This window comes from Nipponia nippon, unplaced genomic scaffold, assembly GCF_047370975.1.
Source record: "Nipponia nippon isolate SJK-2023a ecotype South Korea unplaced genomic scaffold, ASM4737097v1 scaffold_9, whole genome shotgun sequence".
NCBI classification, from domain to species: Eukaryota; Metazoa; Chordata; class Aves; order Pelecaniformes; family Threskiornithidae; genus Nipponia; species Nipponia nippon.
The window spans coordinates 3,200,125-3,226,663 of NW_028262413.1; the positions used below are offsets into that span (position 1 = coordinate 3,200,125).

General features: G+C 50.1%; 1 protein-coding gene across 4 annotated transcripts in view; it reads left to right on the top strand.

The window, feature by feature from the left end:
* The window catches only part of CHCHD6 (coiled-coil-helix-coiled-coil-helix domain containing 6), a 115,215-nt gene extending 100,921 nt beyond the window's left edge, over positions 1 to 14,294 (top strand). For 3 of the 4 annotated variants that reach the window (XM_087743525.1, XM_087743527.1, XM_087743526.1), the window contains one exon: positions 13,742 to 14,294. In XM_087743525.1, coding sequence (XP_087599651.1) covers positions 13,742 to 13,765 — 24 coding nt within the window. In that variant the 3' untranslated portion in view covers positions 13,766 to 14,294. Of the gene's footprint in view, positions 1 to 4,945; positions 4,989 to 13,741 lie in introns of all 4 variants that reach the window. The other variant, XM_087743528.1, reaches the window with a different exon arrangement.
* Positions 14,295 to 26,539: the final 12,245 nt, after the last annotated feature.

Consider the following 26,539-nt stretch of genomic DNA (forward strand, 5'->3'; position numbering starts at 1 on the left):
TGAAATAACCCCAGTGCATTTCTAAACAGTTTTACAAGTCAACCTTGTGTATTTTGGGGAGTCTGACTTCTCTCTTGGGGTTTGAATATGTGAGGAGTGTGCAGCGCAGCTCGTTTTCTTGAGTGAGGGAATATTTGCAGCTCTGTAAGAGTCCACACATCTGCAGTGTCCCCTGCAAGCAATAACGAACTGACCAAAGCAATCAGTCTCCCCAAATTAGAAGAGCCCTGCATTTTTCAAATCTGGCTTGCATTCTAATTTGTCCTTTTTCGGTTGTTCCACTTTTCAAGCCTTCCTTTCAAACAGGAGGATCTCAGCCTCTGTAGTTTTCAGCGGAAGCCAAGATTTCATGTAAGAACATGATTCTGGGAAGTGGAGCTTTGACATTTTCATAGCTATGTCATATATCATCAGACTTCCACGTGAGCCGGCAACACCGTTTACACAGAGAAGAACGTAATTATTCACGGAGGGGCCCTGTTCAGCTTCGTACCCCCTGGTTGATCTATAGAGAAGACCGACTGGCTCTGCCGGCCCCTATCTGTGTCCCTCCATAGGTTCGCAGGGAGACGCTGGGCTTGCAGGCAGCTGCCCACACACTTTCATCTTGGTTCTATAGGCAGCCGCGGAGGCACGTGCTCCTGAAATCACCGATGAATTCGTAGGCACACGCTCGCACCTCTGCGTTGCCTGAGTAGAGGGACACATGCAGTCAGACTCCCACAACAGAAAGGTTTCCAATAAAGCTGAAACACAGAGGTATTGTTTGTCCAACTGCTGGCAAATGCACAGAGCCATTGTGGGGCCTGAAAGCCTTGGCGCTTTATTCTCTGCAGACTGAATGACAGCCGTGGGTAATAATAACACAAGATTAAAAAAGCCAGCATTATAGGGGCATTTACAACCTGCTGAGAGAGTGAAATCTCAGCAAGGCTGAGCTGTGTCTCTAGCGATCCTATGTTTTTTACTGCTTGATAAGGAAATGATGGGCAGCTCTGGAGGAATGGCCGCTGCAGAGCATGTGAAAGGGGAGTGGGTTGTCTGCTCGGACACTGCAGTCAGTGGGACAAATGGAAAAGCTCTCTGCAAATCGAGTGACTGGCCTGTCCCCCCCGTGCCGGGTGTGTGTGTGTGTTTGCACGCCTGTGTTTGCTTCCCAGGCTGGTTGAAAAGCTAAGGCTTTGGTAGCTGTTGGTAGATCCACTCAGGACCATTCATGTGTGAGAATGTAGCTGTGGACCGGTGGTGGATGAGAGATGGTAGGATTAGCCTTCCGCCTGCAGGAGCAGCCAGTCTTTCTGTGAACTTAAATTTTGGGAGACAATAAACATTGAGCTTTCTGAAAGCGAATCACAGGTTTAGGTCACAGTAATGACAACTACCTTACACAATTTAAGCTCAACTGACTGATACCATCTTGCATGTGGAATTTCATTATGTTCAAAACAAAGAAACCCCACCCCACCAAAAAAAAAAAAAATTCATTTTTTTAAGGGACAGTTCTTTATCTTAAACATCAAGTCTTTAATTCAGTGCTGGTTCTAACAGTTCTTTAACATAAAAGTGTTATAAAGCTCTCTGTGTAGATATAAGTGTCTAAACAGCTTTAAAAGAGCCAGCTTTCCTCTGCGCACACATGGAAGTTGTATTCGGTAAGCCGGAGGCAGCGTACCAGCCCGTAGCAACATCATCTCAGGATAAGTCTAGGCTGCAGAATAACGATGACGTATCAAAGCCAGCCCTAACCTCGCTACCTCGGGTATTACCAGCAGGCTAACCCTGGCAGCGCTGAGCCGCTGGAACACGTACCCACCTGTTCAGGCAGGTTTTGCAGCTCTCTGCTACTCAGCAGGTTTCTGAGGCAGCGTCTTACAGATGTGACCTTGGACTTTGGTATTGACGATGCAAGGAGTGAAATGGTGGGAGGCATTTTAAAGTAATTAAGTGTGTTTTAATAAGAATGCATGCTTACCTGGCTAGAGCAGGTGTAGGTAATGACCCTCCTTTTCCTCTCTAAAAACATTCTCATCTGTTTGAGTGTCTTGCTTTGCTTGTGCCGGGCAGCATGGCATGGAAATTGCTGGGCCCTGGGTGCTGTTTCTTGTGTGGGACATTATGGGGATTCAGAAATGCAGGCTGCTTCACAGATTCGTTTGCTTGGATTAATGAATCTGTCCCTGCCTCCGTTTCCCCAAGAATAATGTGAAGTTACTTACGTCACAGGGATTTATGAGCTGCTTTCTATATTGGCCATTTTGCGGAGGGCAAAATTCAGCTCGGAGGGCTCTGCAGAAGGACGAAGTGTTTGAGTTTGTTCTGTTCTAATCCTGGCGACAGAAAATTGGCAAGTTCTTGCTTAAAGTCTCTTTAAACACAAAATATAAATACCCTTTGATTGCCTTTTTTTGGTCCTTTCTCCCTCCCTTTTTCTTTCTCTCTTTTCCCATCCTTTCTGTTTTGTTTTCCTTTTACGTTTTACCTATCTTCAACTGCAAACTGTTCAGGTTGGGACCTGAGAGCTCCTCTGCGCTGGCACAGACCTGCGAAGAAGGCTGTGGGCTTCCTTTGTTTCTGCAGGTTGCCAGTATGGAATGAAATGTATGTTAGTGGTAAGGTCTTTGTGGGAAGAGGGTGTAGAGAGGTGTTGAGTGACACTAGAAAAGAATGGTCTAGGAGGGGGAGAGAGAGGGTGTAGCTAAAACTCAATATGATGCTTGCTTTTTGCCAGAACCTTTGCGGCAGAAGCATGGACATATTCCCAGTCGACAGCTCCCTTGTCTCTCTCTCCCCCTCGCTTTTCTCTCTCCCCCTCTGGGGCTACTGTTTTAGGATGAGTTGGTTCCAAATAGACAATACTTTTCTAGCAGATAAACGGACACCGAAGCAGCTGCACTGGTATCTGTCACGAACAGACATGCTGCATACTGAGGGAAGTTACAAGATGGGACCAGCATCATTTGTCATATTTAAAAAAAAGAAAGCTCCCCCTCTCCCCCTCCACTTGAGCAGCGTCCACAAGACAAGCGAACAGCACGCTTAGAAACTGTCGCTTTCTTTTCCAGTCTCTTAATACGTTTTCAAATGCTCCCGTTAAACATTCCACCTTTAGGTCCTCTTTGTAAAAGATGTGTTTCAGACAGATGGAAGCAGGTCTCTGTCCTGACGCAGATGCGGGACTATACATTTGCAGTGGAGGAGGTGGGACACAATTCTTCAGGAGGCTTTTGTGGCTTATTCCAGCATCTGGTATTCTACCAGGGTGCCCTCTGAAGAGGGAAAGGGGCAGGAAGGAGCTAGGGAAATGCTGAGCTTGTTTTTCACTTGGTAAAGGTTTTTAATCTTGAAAGAAGGATTTGGAATTTACGCAGGAGGAGACATTGATTGAGAAATAACGATGCATCTCCCGGTGTTCGCCATTCTCCCTTTGTTTGCTCAGATCCATGTTTCAGGTTGTAGGGCATCTTATCTGCTGTTCTCTTAATTGCATTGGTTACGTTGGGCGCCGGTGGGCAGCTGCTCGTAACAAATCCATCTTGCTGAGATACTGGCCGCGATGGCTTCTGCGTTCAGGGCTGAGCATGCAGCTTCACGCGGGTTGCTGCCCGGGTGTGCCTGCGGTTGGGCATCCGCACGTCATTTCATGACTGAAGATCTCCATGGCCTCCCAACCCGTCCGCAGCCTCCCCGTTCCAGTTCGCCTGTCGTGCCCGGCGGGAACGCCCAGTGCTCTCCCGCCCGGAGCGCATGCGGATTCCCAACCCAGTGCTCACGCAGCTTCCCTGCTCCTCCGCTCCTTCACGGTGGAAAAGGGGAGTGGCAGAGTGAAATGCTTAGGGTTTCTGGGGTGACTTCAGAAACCTCTATCTAAGAGGTGTGGTTGAGTCATTTGACTGTCTCAGTTCAGGTCATTAACATTTCAAAACGCCTGTTAATTCTCTGTCTGGCTGCCTGAACTTGGTAGAAGATTGTCTAATTGGGGCTTGGCGCGGGCCAACCAACCAGGCTTCTCTTCCTTGCGATCTAATCGGATCTTGCAGCTCCTGGGACCAGATATTTCAAGATACTTAAAGATTAGCAAGACTTAGACATAATTAATTCTTTAAAATCTGATACTCGAATACTGTAAATGCTCAGTCAGCAATAAGCTTCTGGTGCGGCAGAGTTGCAGTGCTGAGTCAAAGGGGCTGATTCTGCTCAAAGATATTTCAGTTTTTGGTTTTGTACCTGGACAGTGGAGGTAGTCTCCCAGTAGAGCTTTGGGGTTTTTTTGGTTCTTTTTTTTTTGTTTTTTTGGGTTTGTTTTTTTTTGTTTGTTTAATTTACCTGTAGGCTCTTTACTGTGACCCTATTCTTTAGGAGATATTTCACAAAACCAGTTAGAAGTTATATCCCACACCTATTTGCAAACAGACGTGAGAATTCCCAGTCCTCTCTTGGCTCTATCGTTGCTGATTTTTGCCACTTCTGCCAGAAGAAAAGGAGAGCGACATCTACACCCATGCGGGTGAGATGAATATGGCTATCACACAAATAAAATTACTGGCTGCCGAATAGCAACAGCTTAATGAAAATGTGAACTGTTAAACAAATAAACCCAGTCAAGCTCATAATACTTCTGCGTGGAATTTCACTGTATTGCTGAGCAGAAATAGAATTAGGCGTAGAAGAAGGATATCTGGAGAAGTCGTCTCTGTCTGCCTCTGTGCTTGTTATACGAAGCTGGACTAGACAAGAGTGAGCCGTACCTTAAATGTGGACATGCTACCCTGACCTGGGGAAGAAATCTCTTTATCCGGTGCAGGAGCCTGGTAAAGCAAGGCAGAAAGGGACAAGATGAAGCACTAGATTTCCTCTGAAGCCTAAATGCAAATTGTACAGAGGGATGGATCCCTTGAGAACCGTGTGATTTTTTTTTTTTTTTTTTTTTTTTTTTGCATTTCTTTAGCATCTTCTGCTTGGTGAATAATTACCGTACCTCTGTGTGGTTGGTAAGTAGCATTACTCTTATGTACAGAAAGGGAAACTGGGATGGGGATTTATCTACAGCTGCTGGGCGAAGCTGGGAGGAGTCTGACAAGAGAGCCTAGGCTCAGGCCCTCCAGGCAGGGCTTACCTTCCTGTAGCGCATGGGAAAACTGCGGGGCTTAGAAACGCTCCCAAGTGGCAGGTGAAATCCCCAGGATGAGAATTTAACCACCGCTATGGAGGTCCCATCTCAAAGGCATGGTGCCGGAGCTGAGGGGTTGTGAAAGGTTTTCAGCAGCTCTTTGCACCCTACCCAAGGACTGGCCTTTCCTCTGCTTCCATCTTCATGACAATTCCCAGAGTTAAAGACATGCTCGTTAGAACCAATGCAGGTTAGTAATCTATTCCAGGATGAGCTCTGCAAAGGCAAAATACAGTATGTAAAGTTGGGATCAGCTTGTGAAGAAGCCCTGCAGCCAAGGAGCTGCTGTATCTGCCTCCAAACAAAATGCCATCCTCTCTCCCTGGCTTCTCCCATCCGTCCCGTTGGCTGTGAACAGTCGAAGGCAAGGGGTGGGATGGGGTGAACCCTAGGAGCTCAGGGGACACCTGGGCTTGCTCTTTGTCTCCTGTCTGTCTCTCCCTCCACCCCCACCCTGATGGCATTTCTTCACAAGAAAGCATGTCTCAGCTAGGCTTGGTCTCGGACTTGTGTGGAGTCATCGGTGTACCGAAGGTGTACTGTGTCTGGGTCACGTGAAGCTTTAATGCCCTGTGGAATTAGAAACGTTGTAGGAGTGTTTATTCTAAGTGTCCTTATTTTTCTGGGTGACCTTGTGAAATGTCCTTGCACCAGATCTGTATCTTGCTGTCCTGTTGCCTTTATCTAATTTGTTTTCTTGTGTATGTTACCGACATGCAGTGAAGTGTAATTTGTTTGAGAAGTGGCACTTACAACAAGGATCCTGCTAGTAATCCCTATATACACAATGTTCCAGGAATAATTAAAGTCACAAACTTCAATCTTGAGGGATGCACAGGGGAAACCTATCCTGAAATGAGGCTTGGCATATCTGACTTTTCTACTTCCAGTGCTTTTTAGCAGTAGGATTTGCTATTTTTGTTCCAGGACTGAAGCAGATTTAAGTGGAAGTCTGACATCCTGAATTTACACGTCCTAACAACAGTGTTCATCAGTCAGTATTCTTACCGTATCCCTTCTCTACCCCTTCTCTCTATTAATTTTCTTCAATAGTCTGCAGGGATCATTTGCCAGCCTGATTCAAATTCCTGCATTTTGCTGGCATCTTGTTTTATAACATCTTGCATCATGTACTTTCCATTTCTGTAATCCATTTAATCCAAAATACTGGAATGGCTTTGCAGGTATTTATTGCATTTCTTTCTTCCTTGTGTTAGGAGATAACAGGTCATTTATACAACTTAATCCAAAGTCTCTTGGCTTCTGGGATTATTTTTTCCTTTTATTTTCCCACTGATTATCCTGGGGGCTGGTAGCAAGAGCAGGAATGAGAGCATGGTGAAGTTGCCTGTATTTGTGCATGCTGTTTCATTACGCTGTGCTCGGAGCACGGCTTGGCAGTTTAGCGGTTAAACCCCTGCAGCTGACGTCCCCCGGCAATAACACTGCTGTTGCCCGTCCTTAATTTTTGGAAGCGTTGGGCTTAGGGTTTGAAATAATGAAATGCTCTTGCATCAGTAAGTGGTTTCCCATTCCTTTTGGCTCTGGAAACGGATATTCACAGTTGGGTGAAGTTCATTTTAATCCTCGCAAAACCAGAGCTGGATTTGTACGAGCTGTCGTTGTTCTGCTTTAGAAACACTCTGTGCCTTCTGGATCCCTTTATCCCTCCCGGGGGCTAATCCACAAGCTTGCGAAACGCTCAGGGTGACTCCAGTTGCGGGATGGAGGGGCATCCAGCATCACCTCCCTTTCCTCCTGCCTTGCCTTCTCTCGCTTGTACCAGAAAGGCACGGTAGTGTTTGTAGTGTATATTTTTCTGATGTCTATAGATAGTGGGATGTAATTATCTTCCCCTGAGGTAGAGTCATTATGCTGGCTGTAAAGAGAGAGGGTCACAGTCCTAATGGGAAATGATTTTAAAGCAATCTTGACCAAGTCTAGTGGAGCCATTTCAGACCACTTAAAACTCAGCCAGTCCTTCATGGCACTTGTGATATGTCCACTTTATGCGGTGAGAGGCAATGGGACTAACACTTGTCGAGGGATAAAGAAAATCTATGATAAACCGCAGCGTCGGCTTTGGGCAAGCGTTGCGTGCTGCCGCAGAGGGAAGGCGCAGACAGAGCCCAGTCTTTATTATTATTGTTCTTGATACTGATTTGGAAAAACGCAAGGCACTTGCAGAAGCAATAAGCCAGTAGTCATGAAATCCGCCACCTTGGGCATCCTCTGCTGCAAAAGCTGCCCCTCTGCCCCCAGGCTTGATTCCTGCAGCGGCAAGAGGACCGCTCCTGTTTCCCAAGCAGGTGGCTGGGCAGATAGTGGCGGTGTCCCCAGATCAGAGCCAAGTCGCTGGCGGATGCACTAGTGGTTTGCCTGGGAAGTTCAGGCTTCAAACGTGCACTGACTTACAAGGCAAATTTGGTCAGAGGTTGTTTAATAGCAAATACTGTTTGGTGTTCTAAGACGTGAGGGGAAGACTGACTTTCAGCATCCTTTGGCACCTGGTGGCGTTGTGGTCAGCAGCAAGGTGAGGAGAAAGACTTTGGCACAGCTGATGGAAGGTGGCAGTCAGCAGCTGTAGGTCACACTGAGGGGCACGGACAGGTCTCTTGGGACCAGCCCGGGAATAAAAAGCAGACACTGCTTCACATAAGCGATTTTCTGTATTTCGGTCCTTTACAGAAGCAGAATAGGCAGGGCTGTGCGGGTTAGCAAGGCTCTAAGCTAGTACCAGGAGAGCAAGAATAACTAGTAGTGAAATGCTCCATGTCTGATTTTCATCCATTGAGCTCCTCTGTAATGTTATTGCAAAACAAAAATTGTTTAAATAATGGAACAGACCCAATGAAATTGTGCAGTGATGCAGAAGGGGAGAGGAAGGGTTATTTCCTCTCTTTCCATGACTTTTCTCCTCCCGCCTTGCCTCCCAAACGTGGGTGGAATCTGCATGTCAGGCACTAGCAACATCAGCCTGGCCTGGTGGCTTTTCTTAATGGTGAGAACGAGATGAAATGCAATTAACACTGATTGAACAAAAACCGCCCTCAGTTTGTATGCCGATTAATTAACAGCCATCCTTTCAGCAGCGGCCCTTTGTAAAGCGGTGTTTGTTCCTCCTGGCCCCGGTATTTTCTAGCACATGTCCAAAATCAAAAGCACTGAGCGTGTTCCCTACTGCGATGTCTGGGGCTACCAGCTCAGCGGGGAGGTGCAGCCCCCCAACCGGGATGATTTTTCGTGCAGTCTCGTAACTGCAGAGCTGCTCAGTCAGTGGCAAAACATTTCCTCTTAAGCAAGGCTAATGACGGGAGCTCTCTGCGAGTTAGAACAATGATCAGAACAATCGTCTGGAGGAAATCAATGTTACAATGCATGAGCAAGCAGGTGAGTCTCGGAACAGCCAGAGATGAGTTGTGCTGGTAAATAACTTGGTGTTCGGGTGATGCGGAGCAGTGGGAGGTGTCAGGGCAGAGCACAGCGAACAGTGTCGGCTCTTGTGAGTCAAGGGAGAGTGAGGAGCGGGGAGAGGAAACCAGAAACACTGTTTCTGTGCCTTGCACTCCGTTGGTGGGGTATGCAGACCGGGGGATTTCCACGTGAAAGCGCTTTCTGGGGTGTTCTGACAATGTGTCTGGTCAGCCTTTTGAAAGGCGTCTTTTCTGCTGTCAAGCCAGCTTTGAAGACGCCATCTGGGGAAGTAGCCAGGAAGTCATTTGGTGAACTTTGCAAAGCTCTCAACACCAGTGCAGAGAAGGGGGAAAACAAAACTCTCTTCATAGCTTTTTGAATTAATGTTTTTTTGTTGCTGCCAGGCATACTCCTGCCCCTTCTTATTCCAACCCCAAGGACACCAACTGTTGGACTCCTGAAGGATGAGAGAGACAGAGAGGCTTTTCTGTGCAATAACTATATGGCACAGAAGTGCTGTGATCCATTAGTCAGCACAGCTGCTCCACAAAATAGCCAATACCCTGAATGTAACAGAACAAATTGCACATAACCAAAAAATACCTACAGCATACATCAAGCCAAAGTGACTCAAATGTCCCTTGCAGCACTTTGGGGTGCTAATAGCCCCGCAACAAATGCCTTATCGAGTGGAAAGGCCTTGAACACCCATCTTAGGACAGGTCAGGATTTTTGTATTTCGTTAGTGCCTCTTTCCAGACTAACTGAGATGAAAAAGTTGTGCGGTTGCGTTACTGAAGCCTGCCGTGTGCCAACAGGTATTCTGGTTTTGAGAGAGCTGCCTGCGCACGGCAGGGAACTTGGAACTATGGAGATTAGTTTCTACTTTGTCACTGACACTCCAAATGCACCGAGTCATTTATCATGGGGATCTGCTTTCTGATTTCTTCATAGCTACACAGTGCCCATATGGGCGAGCGCCGTGGTGCGACTGCTTAAAGGAATATTAGAACAAAGGTAAGGCACTCACTGGAGGAAAATTGCAGAGGTTACCCCGTGAGACTAAAGGCTGGTTAAATAAATGTGTCTTAGCACAGCTGAGGCTTGGCAAACAGCACCTCTGGCAAACACTGGGGGAGGAAGCTCTTCAGGGTCTGGGCTTTCAAGGAGGGAGATTCCTCCACTGGCTGTGAGCCTCCGGCGAGGCCGAGAGCTGAGGCGCAGAGCTAGCCAGCGACGGCGGGAGGCGGAGAGGATGGTGCCGGCTCGCCAGGCAGCCCCGAGCTCCTATGCTGGGATGCAGACTGACAAAGAAGGAGCAGGAGGAAGACGAGAGCGGTGCCTTAGAAAATCTTGCTGCGACTCGCTTGCCCTGATGCTGGTACCAAGGCCTCGGCTCTCTGTTACGGGAGGAGGACCATGTTGGGCGTTGACTGGACTCCCTGCTCAGCAGGGGTGAGATGTGTGGAGCAGATCGACTTGCAGAGCTCAACCCTTTCTCCTCGCTCAACTGGAACCAGAACTGGAAAGCTACTGGCTTCCCCACAGCTGCTGCCAAGTGGCGGGCTGTGTCAGCTGAGCAGCCAGCTAATTTTGACTGCTGTTAGTTCCCAAGCAGGGTCTTATGGTGGAAGAGCATGGGTTAGCAGCTCAAGGTCCTGCTTGCCAGGAGAGGCGTGGAAGAGCGCGCTGCATGCCCTCCAGCTGGGTTTGCTGTCAGGACCGAACAGATTGGCATTCCTGTCCGTGCTGCAGCTGCAGCTGTGAGGAATTGCCTTTGTATGGACCCCTTTGTGTGGACACAGTATTCATATGTAGAGGCGCTGGGCTAGAGCTCATTGAGACTGCAACCTGGTGTCTACCTGACATTGCATTGGCAGTGGCATTAAAATAATCTACCCTTCCTGTGCAAGAAGGGCGCCGGCCCTCCTCATTAGAGTGAGTGTGGCGTGCGCTCCAAGGCTGCTTGTTTCCTGACTCGTTATTCTGCTAAGACTGCAGCAGAGACCAGCTAATGCCAACTGTGGGGCAGTTATTTTGTGATGAGGCATCGAAGTTCTTCAGGCTGAGCCTAAACTCGATTAACTGCAAGTATCCTGTTGTGTGGGAACAGCATGTGATTGCAAGCTGCCTGGACTTGTTGCATATGCAGCTTGTCTGGTGCATATGCAATGATAAGGGCATGTAGGAGAGGTAAAGCTTCTCCTTCCCTTTCCTGGCTCCTTCTGCTCAAGGTAAGTGTTGTAGCAACCTGGTAGCATCTTGCAGGGAGGATTCCAGGTTGGAAGGAAATGAAGAGGTGCCCAATCTGAATGGGCATGGCTGCAATGCCAGGTGGAATTAAAACACTGCTGTAAATGGTTAGCTTAGCAAAGAGGGGGTTTAGTCTTAGAGATATGGCGTCCTTCCATGCTATTACACAGCATGTGAGGCATGAAATTGATGCAACTGTGCTTTTTAGTAGTTAGCCACAGGTTTATAAACTGATGGCCTAGGAACAGTGAAAACATTTATAGGCGTATTCTAACAAGCATAGACTTATATGACGGGCTAACAGACCACGAGGCCTGCAGAGCTTCCGCTGTGCAGCATGCAACGGCCGTGTGATGCCCTGCAGTAGCTGGCAGAGGAGACCGCTGGCCTCCAGCGTTGTTCGCTGCTAATCGGGCCCACGCCGCACGGCACGTTCTGCAGAAGATCCGGAGGAGCACGGGTTCACAGCCAGCCAGAGGCTGCGCTTTCTTTGTAAATTGAACCTTAGCAATATTAGAGGGTTCAGGAAGGTCATGGTCTGCGCTGGCACGGCAAATGCTGCGAGGTCTGGATTGGCATCTCAGCAGGAAAGTCTGAAACAGCTGGGAAATTATCCCTCTGTGCAGGCTGTTGTGTATTGGGAGTGCTTCAGTTCCCCAAAAGTGCCAACCCTATAACCTTCACGAGCACTCCATGCCCCTGATGAGGGAGGGGACATTAATTAGTCGCTCCATCCAGCACAGGCTGGTCATATATGTAATTGTATCAGGCCACTACTGGGAGCAGCGTGGGCTGATCGACTGCGTCGTTACCTGCAGCCTTTGCTCACAGGAGCTTCCTTTGGCGAGAGCTGCGCAGCAGCAGGGCGTTAGGTGCCTGGCCTGCTGGCAGCCCATCGGTTCTGGGTCCGGTGCTCACTGTGCAAAAAGATTTTGAGAAAGTTGAGTCACCCGGAGTGAGATGGAACCTGATGTTTTTGCACGAGGAATGCTTGTGAGCCTCCAGCTCGACGCGTCCCCGGTACGTGGGTAGGTTAGGCTGGAAAGAATTGATTGGTTAAGTGCTGTCTGTTTGCATTTTCTCCTGAAACGAGTAAAAATATGTAGTTATGATTTTGAACATGAAAATGTGTACTTGTAACATTCTTTAAAATTACTTCAAAGAAAAAGGTTTTATTATCTTCTGTAAGGGTTAACCACAGAGTGGCCACATCAGTGGCTTTTTCACAAAACCTAGCGTTCCTCGATGCTTCACTGAAGTGTTACAGTGTGAATGCAGCAAATTACTTTATTACAAAATTGATTGCGAGTTGTTGCTGCTTCGCTCATTGCAATTTGTGTGAGTGCTATTGGAGTTTTTAAAACGTATTGCTCTGTGCAAAACTTTTAAGTCACTAATGATGAGAAAAATTACCTGCGAAATTAGAGTCAGTTGGGTAATATTGATGGTTCGTTTGTCAGATTTCCGGATAAGCTTTGTCTAAATAATTTGGCAAACAATTTTCTCTTTATTCTTGAGTTCTTTGAAGCTTTTCCAGTTCATTGTTGTTAGAGATGGGGCTGTCTTTGGAGATGCATGGTCAATGTAGACTGAATATGCTGACCTTGCAGGTGTTAGGCAGCGGATATCAGCCTGCTGTGCAGAAGTAGCCCAAATGACATCCTCACCTTCTGACAGATATTGCCGAGTGTGCTAGCGTCGTTAGCTTGATGTTCTCCTTTCTGATTCACATTCAAGGAAGCACAGCTTCTCTCTGAAGAAAGGCTAGTGTCTAGAGAGTAGAACCGAGCTCACATCCAGCCCTAGTAAAAATGGGTGGAGAGACCACGTGCAGCTAACTATTCAGTTGTCTTTCTGTAGTTGGCTTTAGCAGGGCCCTCTAAACATGGGTAAGTACTGTCTGCTCTGCAAAATGGAACTGCGCCTATCCAGAGCATGAGGAAAAAGTAGCCTGTTGATGGGCTCGCCCTGTGCGATTCTGCAGTTCGTGGAGCTACACCAGCAGTTCAGTGATAGGGAGATGCCATTGCCGATGCGTGAGAGCTGATTACTCAGGTTTTGAAGCAGGGTCCAACACCAACACCCCCGATCCGCAGAGGCAGGGGTGTTACAGCTGGTGTGTTCTCATCCACTGCTGATGGCATTGTTGGTTTGATTTCTTTGACTTTATAGGAGTGACAAAATAAAAATAGGAAGAAACCATAGCAGGCTCTGCAATCGCCATCCTAAAAAGGTCGAAAGCCGCCTGTTTTTTCTATCCCTAGGAAGTCCACAGCTGGTACACAGATACCTGCAGGATCTGAGGATGTGTCACAGGAGGTTGCTGTGGGGACAAAGCAGCATGATTTTGCTTTGAATTGTAGGAGGGTTTGGGTCTTAATAGGATAAAGGCTGTCAAACATGTCAGGAGTTAGGGCAGTCTCGGGGTCCCTCTCTTTCTTCCTCTCCCCTCTCTAGTGCCTGCTCTTAGGTTGATCCTGTTCCGAGATGAGTGAGTGGTGTGTGCATGTTTGATGGCAGCTAATCCAGGTGCTCCCGTGTCCTGCTGGGGCTTGGTGTGGAGCTACACTTACTCCTGCGACCCAGCTGCTTGGAGGCTTGCCTGAGACCATGGCCTTTAGCTCCTGCTGTAGGCCACAGGATATATAAACCCTAATCATTTGTGACTGACTATATATTCTTGTTCACAGAATTGGTCTCGCCTTTGATATCATGACCTGCTGCCTTGCTTCTACAGTCCTCTGTCCCCTTGAGTGTCTTGTGTTTTACAGCAGGCAAAACCTGACGATTTTTCCATGGGATTTTCACCTTACCAACATTACTCCTTCATTTCTGAAGGAAACAGCCCCATGTCAACAGCTGCATAACTAACTTGCTGCCTTTTCCTTTGTCTCCTTTTTCCTCCAGGAGCTATTAGTTAATTCTGGATAAACGTCAGCCACCAAAGAGCAGAAGACAAGGACCACAGACGCCCTTGGAAGCCCCAGCATCCTTCTGGATAGACACTGACCAAAACCGGTGCCTTCTGCCCTTCGCGGTCCAAGACAACAACGTGATTCCTCTTCTAATTGCCTGCATGTATCAGTCTCGGTGGATGTTCCTGGAGTTGGGAGGAGGGTCCTGGGAGAGGGGGACCTTGTCATTTCCTTTTTTATTTTATTACAATGTAAAGAATCATATTGACCCCAGGTGCTTTCAGCACAGCTTGTAGCTTGGAAGCTTGGCCAACACGAGCCTGGTTCACCCTGTGCTAGCTTTGGTTTCACCGCCCCACATCTGAGTTTCAAGAGCTGTTATCTTTGTCTGTTTGCTCTGGAGAAAGGGGTCCGAAGTATTTGGAGGTAACCCTGACTAGCTTGTTAGGATTAACTGTTCCTAGCATGCTCCCATCGGTTACACCAGCAGGCGCCTTTCTTCCCTTCCAAGGTTCCCTCCTAAACAATAAAGTGTTTAATGGTCACTCTGTGCTGTGAGATACTTTCAGTCCCATGAGTTTGTAAATTGCTGTTTTCTGCCTACTACCTGTGCCAACAAAAACTCCAAACAAGTGTGAGGAATAGAAATATTTCAAGTCACAGTTTATAAATCACAAAACTTGTTCGTTTTGGTCCTGGGCTGAATGACTTTGGCTTATTTGAAAGTACTTGGAAGAGTCCTGGGTGAAGGGAATGGGTGTTGGTGAACCATACTGAAAAACCTTTGCCTGCTGAATGCAGAGCCCAAGTTATCTTTCTTTGCACCAGCTCTCGTGTGCGGTTCCTGCTTTGTCTGCCATAAACCACCATCCCTTTCAGCCTTCAGCTCTGTTTTGAGCCCTCTCCTTGCGGAGCCGAGGGACAGCGGGAGCTGCATGTGTCTGGCATCTCATCCTCGTAGAGGTAGGTGCGGCGGATTTGCAAAAGAGCTGTCAGCAGCCCAGGGGAGCAGGTCTAGCTTGGGAACTTGATTCTCCTTCCCTGGCTAAAGCTTCTCCTCTGGCAGAATTTGCTGCTCTTGTCCTCTCTGACTGTATCTGACAGTTTCTGAAGAATGTGAACATGGATTTTTGGAGGTCATGTCAGAGTTTAATGTAGTGTTTATGAAAATGGATGAGGGGGGCTGAGAATTGTTTTCTGTGATATTCTGCTTCGTCTCTTTTTCCTTTAGGCAGCAACTTAGTGCTTTACGTCTTCGTTAAAGCAACAAAATGCCTTTCCTTCATGTGGAGAGCTGATGCCACAACCCTCTTCCTTCTCAGAAGCGATGTTTGCTTACCCCTGGCTCATCTCTGTTAGTCTCAGATCTTGTAAAAATTCCAGCTTTTTATCACTGTGCAGGTCAAACTTGCTGTCCCCAAGGGAGGAAGGGCAAGTTTTCCAAACCAAAGTAGGACACTTGGTGTCCTCAGATCTGTTTGTAGCAGTAGTGGCTGGGCTTTTGCTGCTGCTGCCGTGCCAGCTTTTGGATCTGCTTGGAATAGCCAGGTTCTACAGAGCCGCAAAACTTCTGAGTCTGCACGCAGAAGTTTGGAGCACCAAGGTCTATCCCTGACTAGATTTTAAACTGTTGTTGGTCTAAAGAGAAAAGTACCTATTTTGACGCTCCCTCATTTTCCTCTCCCCCCTACCCAATGTTGCCTTGGCATGCGTAATTTGCATGTCATTATTTCAGCTGCCCTAAATTGGGGGGGACGACTGTGATGCCAGGGCTGATTATTTGGCGGCACTGGACAATTTTCTCTGTTAGGCAACTGTAATACATTTCCATGTTCTTTTATAATGAGCTTTATTTACCAAATTGGCAATTCCTCTGTTGAGAAATAACTGATTACAGCATTCAGGGAGTTGCTGTCATCTCAAGATACGCAGGTGTCTGTGGAACATAAACAGATGTGATCGTTCAGACAGTGAACTCAATTGATAGAGGGTAGGGGGAAAAAATCTGCTATAAAATCATAAATGTAACATCTCCAGCTAATTCTGGCCAGGTGCATTGCGGCTGTTTTGCAGCCCAACAAGGACAAAGTGGCACTCTAAGGCCAGCCAGTACCTCCAGATGAGGGACTGCTTGATTATTAGCTGAAAATATCCCTCTTGCGTGTCACTGCACTTCAGCAGTGGCTTGCCTGACTCTGTCTCTGGTGGTCTCTGAGGACAGACGTTAGCTCATCGTGTAGCCTTGAAGTGGGATACTCCTCTGTCCTGCCATGTTGGGTTTGATTTTAGCTTACTCGGTGATGAATGTCTACAAACTTCTGGGTGATGGTGTGTGTGGGGATTGTGGTCCCATCTGCCTTTCAGGCGTTTCCTAGTGCCCGGGAGCAGTTTGTTGCTGCTGTTGCCCTAATCATCAGCTCAGGTATCTGAGCCTGGGGGGAAAAAGAAGATGAGCAGAGATGTCGATGGGCAATTGCCAGAGATGAAGTTCAGTTTGCAGAGCCTCAGCTGCCATCTGAGTAAAAAATGCACGGGTAACACCGCTTCTTGAGTGAGTGTTTTCTCTCCCCCTCCCTTTGCTGCTCCTACACTACCGAGGCCCTTGCAAGAAGGAAGAAGCCCTGCATCTTCTCTTAGGCTCCTTCTCCTTCTGTTTCTCCTTGACTGCTTGTTGGATATTCGGAGCATGATTTTTTTTCATGCAAGATTGTGACAGCAGGTGTCAGTTACGCTCCAAAGTGGCAGCGATCGTTATTCCTGGAGCCTGGTGTCCAGTGTTGAATAGATGTCCTTATCACACAGCTACCGTTGCAGTTGGCATTAATGGGCGACTAGGACAGCGGGATGAACAAAGTCTGAAGCCATTGTAGAAGCTGAATTGGAGGCAGCTTCCTCCAAAGGCAAGTTTGAGGTAGGGCAGGGGCAGGCAGCCACGCTGCTGTCTGTGCTGCATGTGCTGGATAAAAAGGAGCTCTGTCGTGTCCAGGAATATCTGTGACCTGTTTCATCTACCGACACCAAACCTGCCCCGTGCCAGATGCCGTTCAGGCGAGGTGCTCCATTCAGCTGAACAGCTGCATGTCCATTTTGCCTGCCCGGTTATTGCAGTTCTGTGTGCAAATTGGGTAATTATGTGTACAAATGCATCCGGTAATTCGGATGCAATGTGCACAATTGTGGTAATTTCATGTGAAAATACAGGCTTGCAGAGCGCCCGCTTTACCAGTATGAATTGTTTTAAAACTGGGCAGATGAATGGAAGGAACAACCTTTTCATTTACGCATCATTTCTTAGCGTTGCAGGAAGGAAAAAGAACAAAAACAGCGAAGGAGAGAAGATACAGCAAATAACAGGACTGATAGAAATTTTCCAGTAGGCTTCAATAGCTTTTTAAATGAAACATTCAACAAGCACTTTGAGATGCCAGTGTGCAAGAACATCTCAGGCTCTCTAAGCACCAAATTTGTGATCTTGCATAAAAACACAACCCATTGCCTCCTGTTGTTAATATTTCACACTTGGCTTTGCAAGATGCTTTATCTAATATCCTCTCTGCGTTCAGGCTGCTACCAACTCTGCCTTGTCCATAACGGGAGAGGCTGGAGGAGGAAGGCAATTGCCAAGCGTGTCTGTAATCTATGTGGGAGGGTTTTGTGCAGCTGTAGGGGAAGAAGAGTAAGTCTCATTTCCTATTTTATAGTCTGCTGAATCCTGTGATCTCATGCTGTGTGCTCCTTTTCCAAGCAGAATTTTTCAATTTGTCTTTCAAGTTGTTGTTATTTTTTATTTCCAAACTGGTTAAAAGTGTTTGTCTGTAGCTTGTTGATAAATTGTTTATGTCTGATTCCCTAAGACGCTTCATTGCCAGTCTCGTGCGTGTCTCAGGACCGCGTTCTTCTTCTCTTTGCCTGGTGACTTGGTCTTTTGGGGTTAGAAGCAGTATAGGTACGAGGACTCTCCACTTGTTCCTTCCCACTCCCGCTAAGAGTTGCTGTAACTAGATGCACCTGGGTAAAATACAGCCTACAACCGCAACAGCTCTTTTTGCCACCCCAGGGAGCCGTGGCACCCAGCACCGTAGAGGTACCAGCCCTTTTTCGGGAACCCACGGGAGCCTGAAGGGCCATTCAGTCCTGTGGGGTTGTATCCCCACGCCTGCTCCCCTTTTTTTTTTTTTTTTATTTTTTATTTTTTTTTTAATACTTGAAGAAGATGGATGTGATACTCCTGCACTGAATCCCCTGCCCTCCTTATCTGCCAGCCTTATCGCTCTGCTGCTGGTACGTGTCTTGGCTTCTTGTCACTTCCCCAGTTCTGGGCTGATGCCTTGGGAGGGTGAAGGGTGAGGCAGCCTGAAGTGATTAGCCTGGACCAGTAGTCATCTTCCTGCGGAGGTTGTTCAGGGCAAGCAACGACGCCCCTCCATCTCCGGCTCTGGTACGTAATTACGCTGGCAGAGTGGTAATTGCACAGCCTGGGGCAAAGCCAGAGGGAGCAAATGGAGCAGCCGCTGGTCTCAGGAGGGCTCCGTGTCAGAAGAGTGTCTTGGATTTAATGACACGTGTGCTCTTGTCAGACTTTTTACAGAGGTCAGCACATGGCAGAGAACTTTCCTTTGTCGTCTTCCTAGGGAGAGCAGCAAACAAACTTTTGTTTCCAAGTTGAAGACGAAACCAGCTGCTCCCTCTGGGCTGTGTAATGCGCTGTTCCCGAAGCTGGGTTCCCCTTGCGAGTGGCCTAAATTAGATGCTCTCCCTGCTCGCACTCGGTGGAGTAGCTTCTGCTTGACCCAGCCATTTTGTCTGGGCAATGTGCTGTGCGATGGTGGTGGTACTCGTGTCTGGTTCCCGCTGCCCTGGCTTGTGTTCTGTGGGAGCTGCGGCATGGAAGATTTGCTGTCCCAGGGAGCATAGGAGAAGGGGCAGTAGGGACCTGGAGTCTCATTTTGATTCCTACTTTGCATCTTCCTTTGTTTTCAGAAAGTTTGTTTAGAAATAAATATAATTTCTGATATCTTTGGAGCAGGTTTGCTGATTAGCATGAGCCCAGGCAATGCCCTTTGGCTCATGTGGCTCTTTTTGAGGAATTAGGGTCTGCTCACCTTCCTATGGATCCCTTAAAGCTTTAATTTCAAAATCCTTTTTGAACACTGAGTTAATAGTGGATTGGCAGTTGCAGCGTAAGCTGTCTTCATTCCCATCTACTGGTAACGTTCCTGGCAAACTGGCGCATGCAGTTCAGTCCTATGTATTTCCTACTTCCTTCTCTACAGAATTTAAAAAAACTAATCTTCGCTGTTTAAGACGAGGAAAGACTGTTGGGTCACCCGGACTGCCAAGTGGGAAATGACCAAGGGCAAGGAGCAGCTATCGGAGGGCCGTTCAGCCTTGCCGTGGTTCCTAGCTTTCCGAGCATCATGCTGGAAACTCGGAGTCCTCCTGGGTTCTCTGCATGTGGTCCTTCCCAGTTTTCTCTGTAACAAAAAGGGCTTGTTTTACCTGAGTTGTACCGGCTCTGAGGCAGCTGCTGTCTTCTGAGCGCTGCGTGCTCGGAGTCTCTCCGCCTGCCGCTCTCGCGGGGATGCGGTGCCCGGCAGCGGGAGGTGGACCTGGTGAGCATGCTTGAACTGCTTCTCCCTGATCCAGCGCGCTCCTGCTGCGGCTATTGCTAACGGCGTGCGCTCGTCCTTGGTCGGCCCTCGCCGGCGCTGGTGGGTGATACGGCTGAGAGCGCTCGGTGCCCGGGCTGCACGCTCCAGCCGTGCCCTCTGCGTGCCTGCCTGTGCCTGAGCGGCTCTGCCTGAGCCTCCTTCCCGAGCACGGGGCAGAGCTGCTCAAGCTCTCCAGCGTCACTGAACAAGCAACTTGAAGGGCTGCTGTTCCCAAGATCCACCTCGGATCTAAGACGGCTCGTTTTGACCCCGTTGCATCATTAACCTGGGTGCACGTACTCAGAAGTGCGTGGATGGATAACTCCAGCCTGAGAGGTAAGGAGAATATCTGCTGGGGCCACGGGCGGGCAGGCGGCACGCCAGCGCTCAGCCGCCCGCCGCTGAGCCCTCCGAGGCGTTCCGTGCTCGCAGGGGCAGGGCGGGAGGGCCTCTGCGTTGCGGTACCTGGTGCTGAGGTGCTCGTGGAGTTGGGATGGGTCTGTCTGGCGCTTTGTTTTTTTCCTTATGGCTTTAGATCAGTTTTGTATTATTTAGTCCTTGAACTGCCCGAGCTAATTTCTGTAACGAGCAGCAGCTGAGGGACGAGTGACGCTCCCTCAGAAGGAATGAGAAGGGTGTATATTTTCCCTCCTATGACCTCTTGAACATCCCTCTGTGTCCGCTCTCTTGGTGATGGAGTCCATCATCATTGTGGGTTTGATTTTTTTTTTTTTTTATTTTTATTTTCTATGAATGGGGAGTGCCACTGTAAGTCAGGATTAGCTAAACATAACACTAAAAATAAAGCATGGCTATTAATTTAATGGGTTCCTCGTTACAACCATCATAAAACAAGTAAACAGGAACTCTGCCAGTGCTGCCGTGCATTCCCCCTCTGAGCGGCTGAACCAAGGGAGAGATCTGAGTTTTTGTCGTTTAATGAAGCTGTGTGCGAGCATGGCTTTTTAAAAATTAATTCTTTACTTTTCCTTTAGTAGCCTTTCAGCTGCCGAAGAAGTCTGGCTGGTGACTGCAACGAAGCTTTGTGGCTCTTAACAAGACGGGGGGAAATGCCAGTTCAGGATTTAGCTTAAATCATATCAGCCAAAATAAAAGCTTACAAAAGGCAGAGAAATTGCTCTTTATGGGCTGCTTCAATGAAACAGCCTTCATAGTCCCTTTAATCCTTATTTACGTATTTTTCTTTTGCAAGCCGCCTTTCTGTTGGGACTTTTTCCCTCTACTCCTTAGCTTCCAGGGCGCTGTTGCCAGCTAAGGATAACTTCCTTGGATTGCAATTTATCGGATTGAATGGATCAGCGCTATGCATCTGTGATGGCTGCGCAGGCTGAGCCTGGCACCCAGGCGCGTTGCAGGTATCCGAAGCCGCCCTTTGCCGTGAGGTTCGCGCCTGCTCCCAAGCACGGCTCTGCGACCGCGTCTCGGGGCTCCGCGGTGGGAAGGCGGACGGGGTTCTCCAAACAGCATCAGCGGAGACCGGTAGACTTACCTGTGTGCTAGGTTTGTTCCGAACTTAAATCGGGTGCTTGTGCAGTGCTGTGGGATCTTTAAGTTAAAGAGGTTACAAAAAGAGAAAATGCTCATCCATTTATTTCAAGACTACATTCGAATTATTTTATATAGTGCCTTCTGGTACCCTGAAATATACGTTCCCAGGCTGGACGGCGGTTTAGAAAATGGAATATGCACGGTAATATATTCAATATACTCCATGGCTGCTTTCCCTAACATCCTAATGAAACCCAGCCACGAGACCTCAGTGCCAGCTGTTGGTCCCCCCAGCCGCTGGTTGGCCTCACCTCCCCGTCGCCAGGAAAAACGAACTGTGCCGTCTGAAGGGAAGGGTCGCGATTTAGTCTGTGGCCAAGCAGATAGAGAAGTCATGCCTCAGAGCCTAAGCTGATAATCTTCTTGGAAGCACCCTCAGACAGCAGGGTCTGGTTCTTCAGCTCCTCAAAGAACAAACCAGATGTCCTCTTCGGAGGCTGCAGGTGGTCCTGCATTGCTTGTTGCTGATACAAACTCAAGTAGCTTTATTCGAGGCTATTTGCAGCCAACGGATGGGGTTAGATCTATATAGGTGGTAGGAATCCGACGGCAAGGTGATGGTATACAAGTGTGGCATCAGGAGAAAGGAAATCCTTTGTGCCTGATGGGCCAGGTGTGTTGGTGTGGTTCTGCTCCTGGGTAAAAATATCCGTTCAACGGTGCAAGGAATTGCACAGAAAAATGAGACCCGTGTGCATGCCGTATTTTTAAGGTGATTGTATCATCCTTCTGACCGTGACCTTGGTCGCTGCCCACCAGCGCTTACCTCGCGGGATTGCTTGGGAGGTCCACACTCAGCTCTCTGGGAAAACCAAGCACACCCATTAACGGGGAGGTTTTAGTAAGTTGTACTCAGAGAATCGTGCTCTCGGTCGCTTTCTAGGCACCCCTGGGACTGGAAGCTGATGCTCTGACGCTGCCACAGACCTTGCAGCACCCCTGGGCAAGTAGATGACAACGTAATCACAGCTGTTCTCAGGAGAGCAGAATTTTGCCGTTCTTAACTTGAAAGAAAATTAGATTTTAATAAGGAGTACAAGGTGAAAAGTTCTGAAAGTTGGAAGCCTTCAGCATCCATTGAGAACGTGGACAGTGGAGCAAAAAGCCCTGCTGCTGCCCGCGGTGTCCACGGGGCCACCCTGCGAGCGCGGCTCCCCGGGAGAGCTCCTGGCTCTCCTTGCTTCTCCTGGTCCAAAGCAGTTATTTCCCTCCAGCCTTAGATTTTAGGTTAAGTAATTTATAAGCCAGTCTGTCATATTTCCTCTTGTTGCTCCAAATCTCCACGTATCCTCCCCAAAACCCTTCCCAGGTTTTCAGGTTCTGTCAACGCTCTACTTGAAGACTGCAAGACCTTTCATCTCATGGTGTCCCCGTGTCCAAAAGGGCCATGCCTGGCCCAGGGTTGTCTTGCCCGTGCTGAACCTGGGGCTTGAGTAGTTCGTGGGAGCGGAGGGGAAATGCTGATGGGAAAGGAGCGGTTGAAATGTACCTTTGTTAACTCGGGGAAAACGAACAGCCTTGGTTCTGGTTTCCGAAGGGTCCTCCGAGTCCCGAAAACTTGGGTTAGCGCGCAATGGCAGGTGAGTCTCAGAGCTGTGCAATAAATTCACGGGCTTTTCCATACTCCTGGCCCTACCTGCAGTGAATTAAGTAGCGTAACGGTGCCCTTAGTCTAAACTTCTTAATCGCAAAGTCAGCGGTGATTTTGTAGCCCCTTGCTGTTGATGGAGATATTCCTGACCCCAGGGGTGAGCCATGAACTTCTGGAGAAGGCTCGGGGAGTTTCTGCCCTTCCTAAAGCGTTTTGCAGGGCACTGACTATGGGAACGTCTCTGCGAACTGAAAAGCAAACCGATCCTGCTGTCTCTGCCTTATTCCCCCCCCAACAAGTAATTGAGTGGCTGCACTTTATTAATGCCAATAACTTTCTAGTTCGAGCTGTTAGTGTACAGTTTGATATTTATATTTATTTGTAACATCCCGACTTTGTACTGTCTGGATTAATCCTCAAACTAATCTGATGCTAAGCTATTATTTTGACAATTGAGTATACAATTTGACATTCACGCCGTACCTTGTGTAGCTAATTTATGTAACTCAATTTATAAATTACGTAAATTGGTTACATAATTTACCACATACCTTGTACACTTCACAGTAATATTTCCAGCTTGCAATTTAAACAATCCTTATACCGAGAATAATTTACACTGAAGACTCTTGAATAATTTTGCAATCTATTCCCGGACAGATAAGGAGCCACGTTTGTTAAATAAACGCTTGCTGGTGTTGGTTTTAGCTTATTAATCACCTCATCCCAGTTCCCGGGTAATCCATAGCCCGCGTGTGCGTCCTTCTGGGCGACGCCGTGCGGGCAGGCCCAGTCCCACGCAGAGGTCCGGGTCTTTGCCTTGTGCCGTTCGGGAGCCTTCCGCCTGGGAACGATGAATTTCTCCCTCTGTCACCCAGTGGAAACCGGGCTTCAGCTCAGCCGACCCCGCCTGGAAAGCCAGCCCTGCTGCCTGCGGCCTCGTCCAGGAGCGCGGACCCCGGCTCCTCCATCGCCCACCCGAGTGCGTATGTGATGGGTGGGGGGTATGATCGGGGCGAGGGGGGCGGAGGGAGAGGAGGGGGCTTTGCACGTGTCTGGGAAAGCTTGTGGTGCAGGGGGCGTCGCCATGGGTGGTGGCCCAGGTTATGTGTGATGAGCCCTCGGGAAATCTCTGTGTCACCCGGCTGGGGGTTAGAGGGAGACAGGTCCCGCTCCGAACCTCGTGGCACCGAGGTGTCGAAAGGATGGAGTGAAAGGTGCAGGGGAACCCGTCGCGCTGCTGGCTCGCGGCCGCCCGGTGCAGGCAGCACCTGCAGGCATCTTGCAGGCAGCACCTCAGCCCCGAAGCTCCGTGCTTCCCTCCAGGGAGCCGCTGCCCCCGAGCAGCCCCAGCACCGAGGCCCAGAGGAGGAGAACGGTGCCGTTCATCGGCCCTTGATTGAGCGGCCCGTGGGGCATCAAGTGGCCCATTTCTATCACTGCTGGTCACTGGTGGTATGTGAGTTGCCATAAATGTTATTGTGGGGCTTGCGGCTGCAAGCCCGGCTATCCGGCAGGGCCCGCAGCCCAGAGGGAGCACCGTGCTGCTTGCCTTTCCTTGTCCTGTCGCTTTCCATCCTGCTGTCGCTGCCTGGCTCCCCTGCTTTCCCCAGGAGGGGACAGTAGTGACAAAGATGGTTAATTTGGCATCCAGCTGCTCCAAAACCCCATCCTACCCCCAGCTGCCCCTCCGTGACTGATGCCTCCGAGCACCGCAGATACCAAACAAGACATTTGGGAGCGCGGGGACGGAGGTCATCTCACAGCTCTGCCGGCCGCCGTGGCCACCAGCCTTCTCCCACCGATGCCAAATGCTCTCTCCCTCCCCATGGCGCTGCCCAGCTCTGCCTTTGCTCCTCCCCACCTACCTACCAGTTAGGACCGACAAACCAGTTGGTATACGCACGCAGCCCCGGCACGGACCCACGCACCCCAAACCCGCGTGGGCAGCCCCCGACCCTGCCGGCTCCTGTAATCATCTCCTTCAAGGCAAAACAACTAGGAGTCTTTGCTCTCCCCTCCCTCCCTTCCCCCTTCCTCTTCATTGTTCTTGGCAAAAAAAGGTTAATTAAACTCTCAAAATATCCCTTTTCTCCCCCCTCCTAAGCATGAGACTGTTAATTTTCTCTTTATATTTGTATTTAATTAATTCCTGCAAAGGCTTCGACTATATTTTTTTGGTATAATTTCTTCCTTTGTCTCTCTCTCTCATTGTTAATCCTTGCATATTCAGTTTTTCCCCTCCCTTTTCCCCTAGATTTGAAATTCTATTACCATTTCAGAAAGCAGGCGTTTGAAGAGAAAAATTGAATACCCGTCCAGCCTTGATAAGAAGGGACAGTTGGTGCTAACGGTAATTTGTGAAGCAGATTTTCCCCCCGCCCCGCAGTTGGTTTCCCCCCTCCCTCGCCGGACGGCGTGGGCCGCGGGGACGTGGGGGATGAGGTCACGGCGGTGCCCCCGGCCTTTGCAGCCCCTCCGTCCCTGCGTCAGGGCCGCGGTGCCCCAGCAGCTGTACACGGGGATGGGGTGGCACGGTGACAAGCTGTCCCCGACACCTCCCAGGTGCCTTCGCACCGCCCAGGAGCCGGCTCTGCAGCCCTGCCTTTGCTCTTTTTGCACCGAGGTGGTGCTGTGCCATCTTGCCCCCGTGTTTTTAGGGGAATCCGGCTCCCGCTGTGTTTGGGGAGGGCTCCTCTCCCCAGCCCCACCAGCAGCCACCGCCCCAGCAGGACGGAGAGCAGCAGCCCTGAAGCTCCCTGAGCAGGGCCGAGGGGTTTCTTCTCGGGACGTCCCTGCGCCCCTGTCTGGGCCCTGCGTGTGCGTCGGGGTCGCTGGTTTTTGGGCACAGGCTCCTGCAGCTCCTGTATTCGGGATGCAGCCGTGGGCATGGCCGTCGCCTTATGCCCGTTCCCACCTCACCCTCGCACCCCTGCGTAGGTGCGGGGCCGCGGTGGGGGTAACGCACCTGGTGGGGGTGGAAAAGCAGGGCTGGGCATTTACTGGGATTGTCCCCCTGCTCTGGGCTCGCTGTCACCTCCCCATCGCTTCCCTCGCCACAAGGTCCCCTGTGCCAGACCCCCGCCGCCCTGTGCCCCGAGGGGTGCGGTGCGCCCACCCCGGCCTCGGCCCTGCGGCCGCCGGGCGCCCACCGCTCCGCGGGGCTGGGGGCCGCTCCGCGGGGCTGGGGGCCGCTCCGCGGGCGGCGGGGCCGGGCATCCCTTCTGGCAGGCGGCACAAGGTGGCACTGTCGGTCCGCGCTTCTGCCGGTGCCGCCGCCCGGCTCGGGGCCGGGGAAGCCCCGGGGGGGGCGGGCGCTGCTCCCGGGCCTCGGCGGGGCTCTGCGCTTGCCGAAAGCCGAGAGGCATCGCTGTGAGCATCCCAGAGCAGGCGCTGTCTGCCCGGTACGGGAGAGGTGAAAGCCTGGCTGCGCCCAGCTGCGGGATGTGGGCTGAGGCCTGTCCGGACTCGTGTCACTTGTGACCCGCAGGGGACGTGAATCCCGGCCCTGGGCCCCCGGGGCAGGTGCGTTAGCCCAGCGGTCCAAGGGCCAGGACCTGACCACCGCTGCTGGCTGGGCGCTGCTCGGGGGCTAGGGGCTCGTCCCCTGCCCTGGGACAGGGTGGGGGCTGCAGCCCCCGCCAGCGGCAGGAGCCTCCTCGCCGGGACGCAGCCACGGTCCTGGCCTTGTTGCCCCGTGCAAACGCCAGCCCGAGCTGGACGGCAGCCGCTGTGGCCACCGGCGTTTCTGTGATCCCAAACAGCCCCCGAGCAGGGGCTGGGAGTTAAGCTCAGCTTGGGCACCATTCTGCTCTGCACCCCGCTTGGGCTGGAGGGTCCTGGGCCCCGGTGGGGCGGGAGTGCGCTGTGCCCATAGGCGCTGGAGGATTAAACAGGAGCCCGGGGAGGACGCCCTGCCCTGGCACAGCCGCGGCCCTGAAGCGGAGCTGGCGGGACCTGACAGGGAGCTGATGCGGGA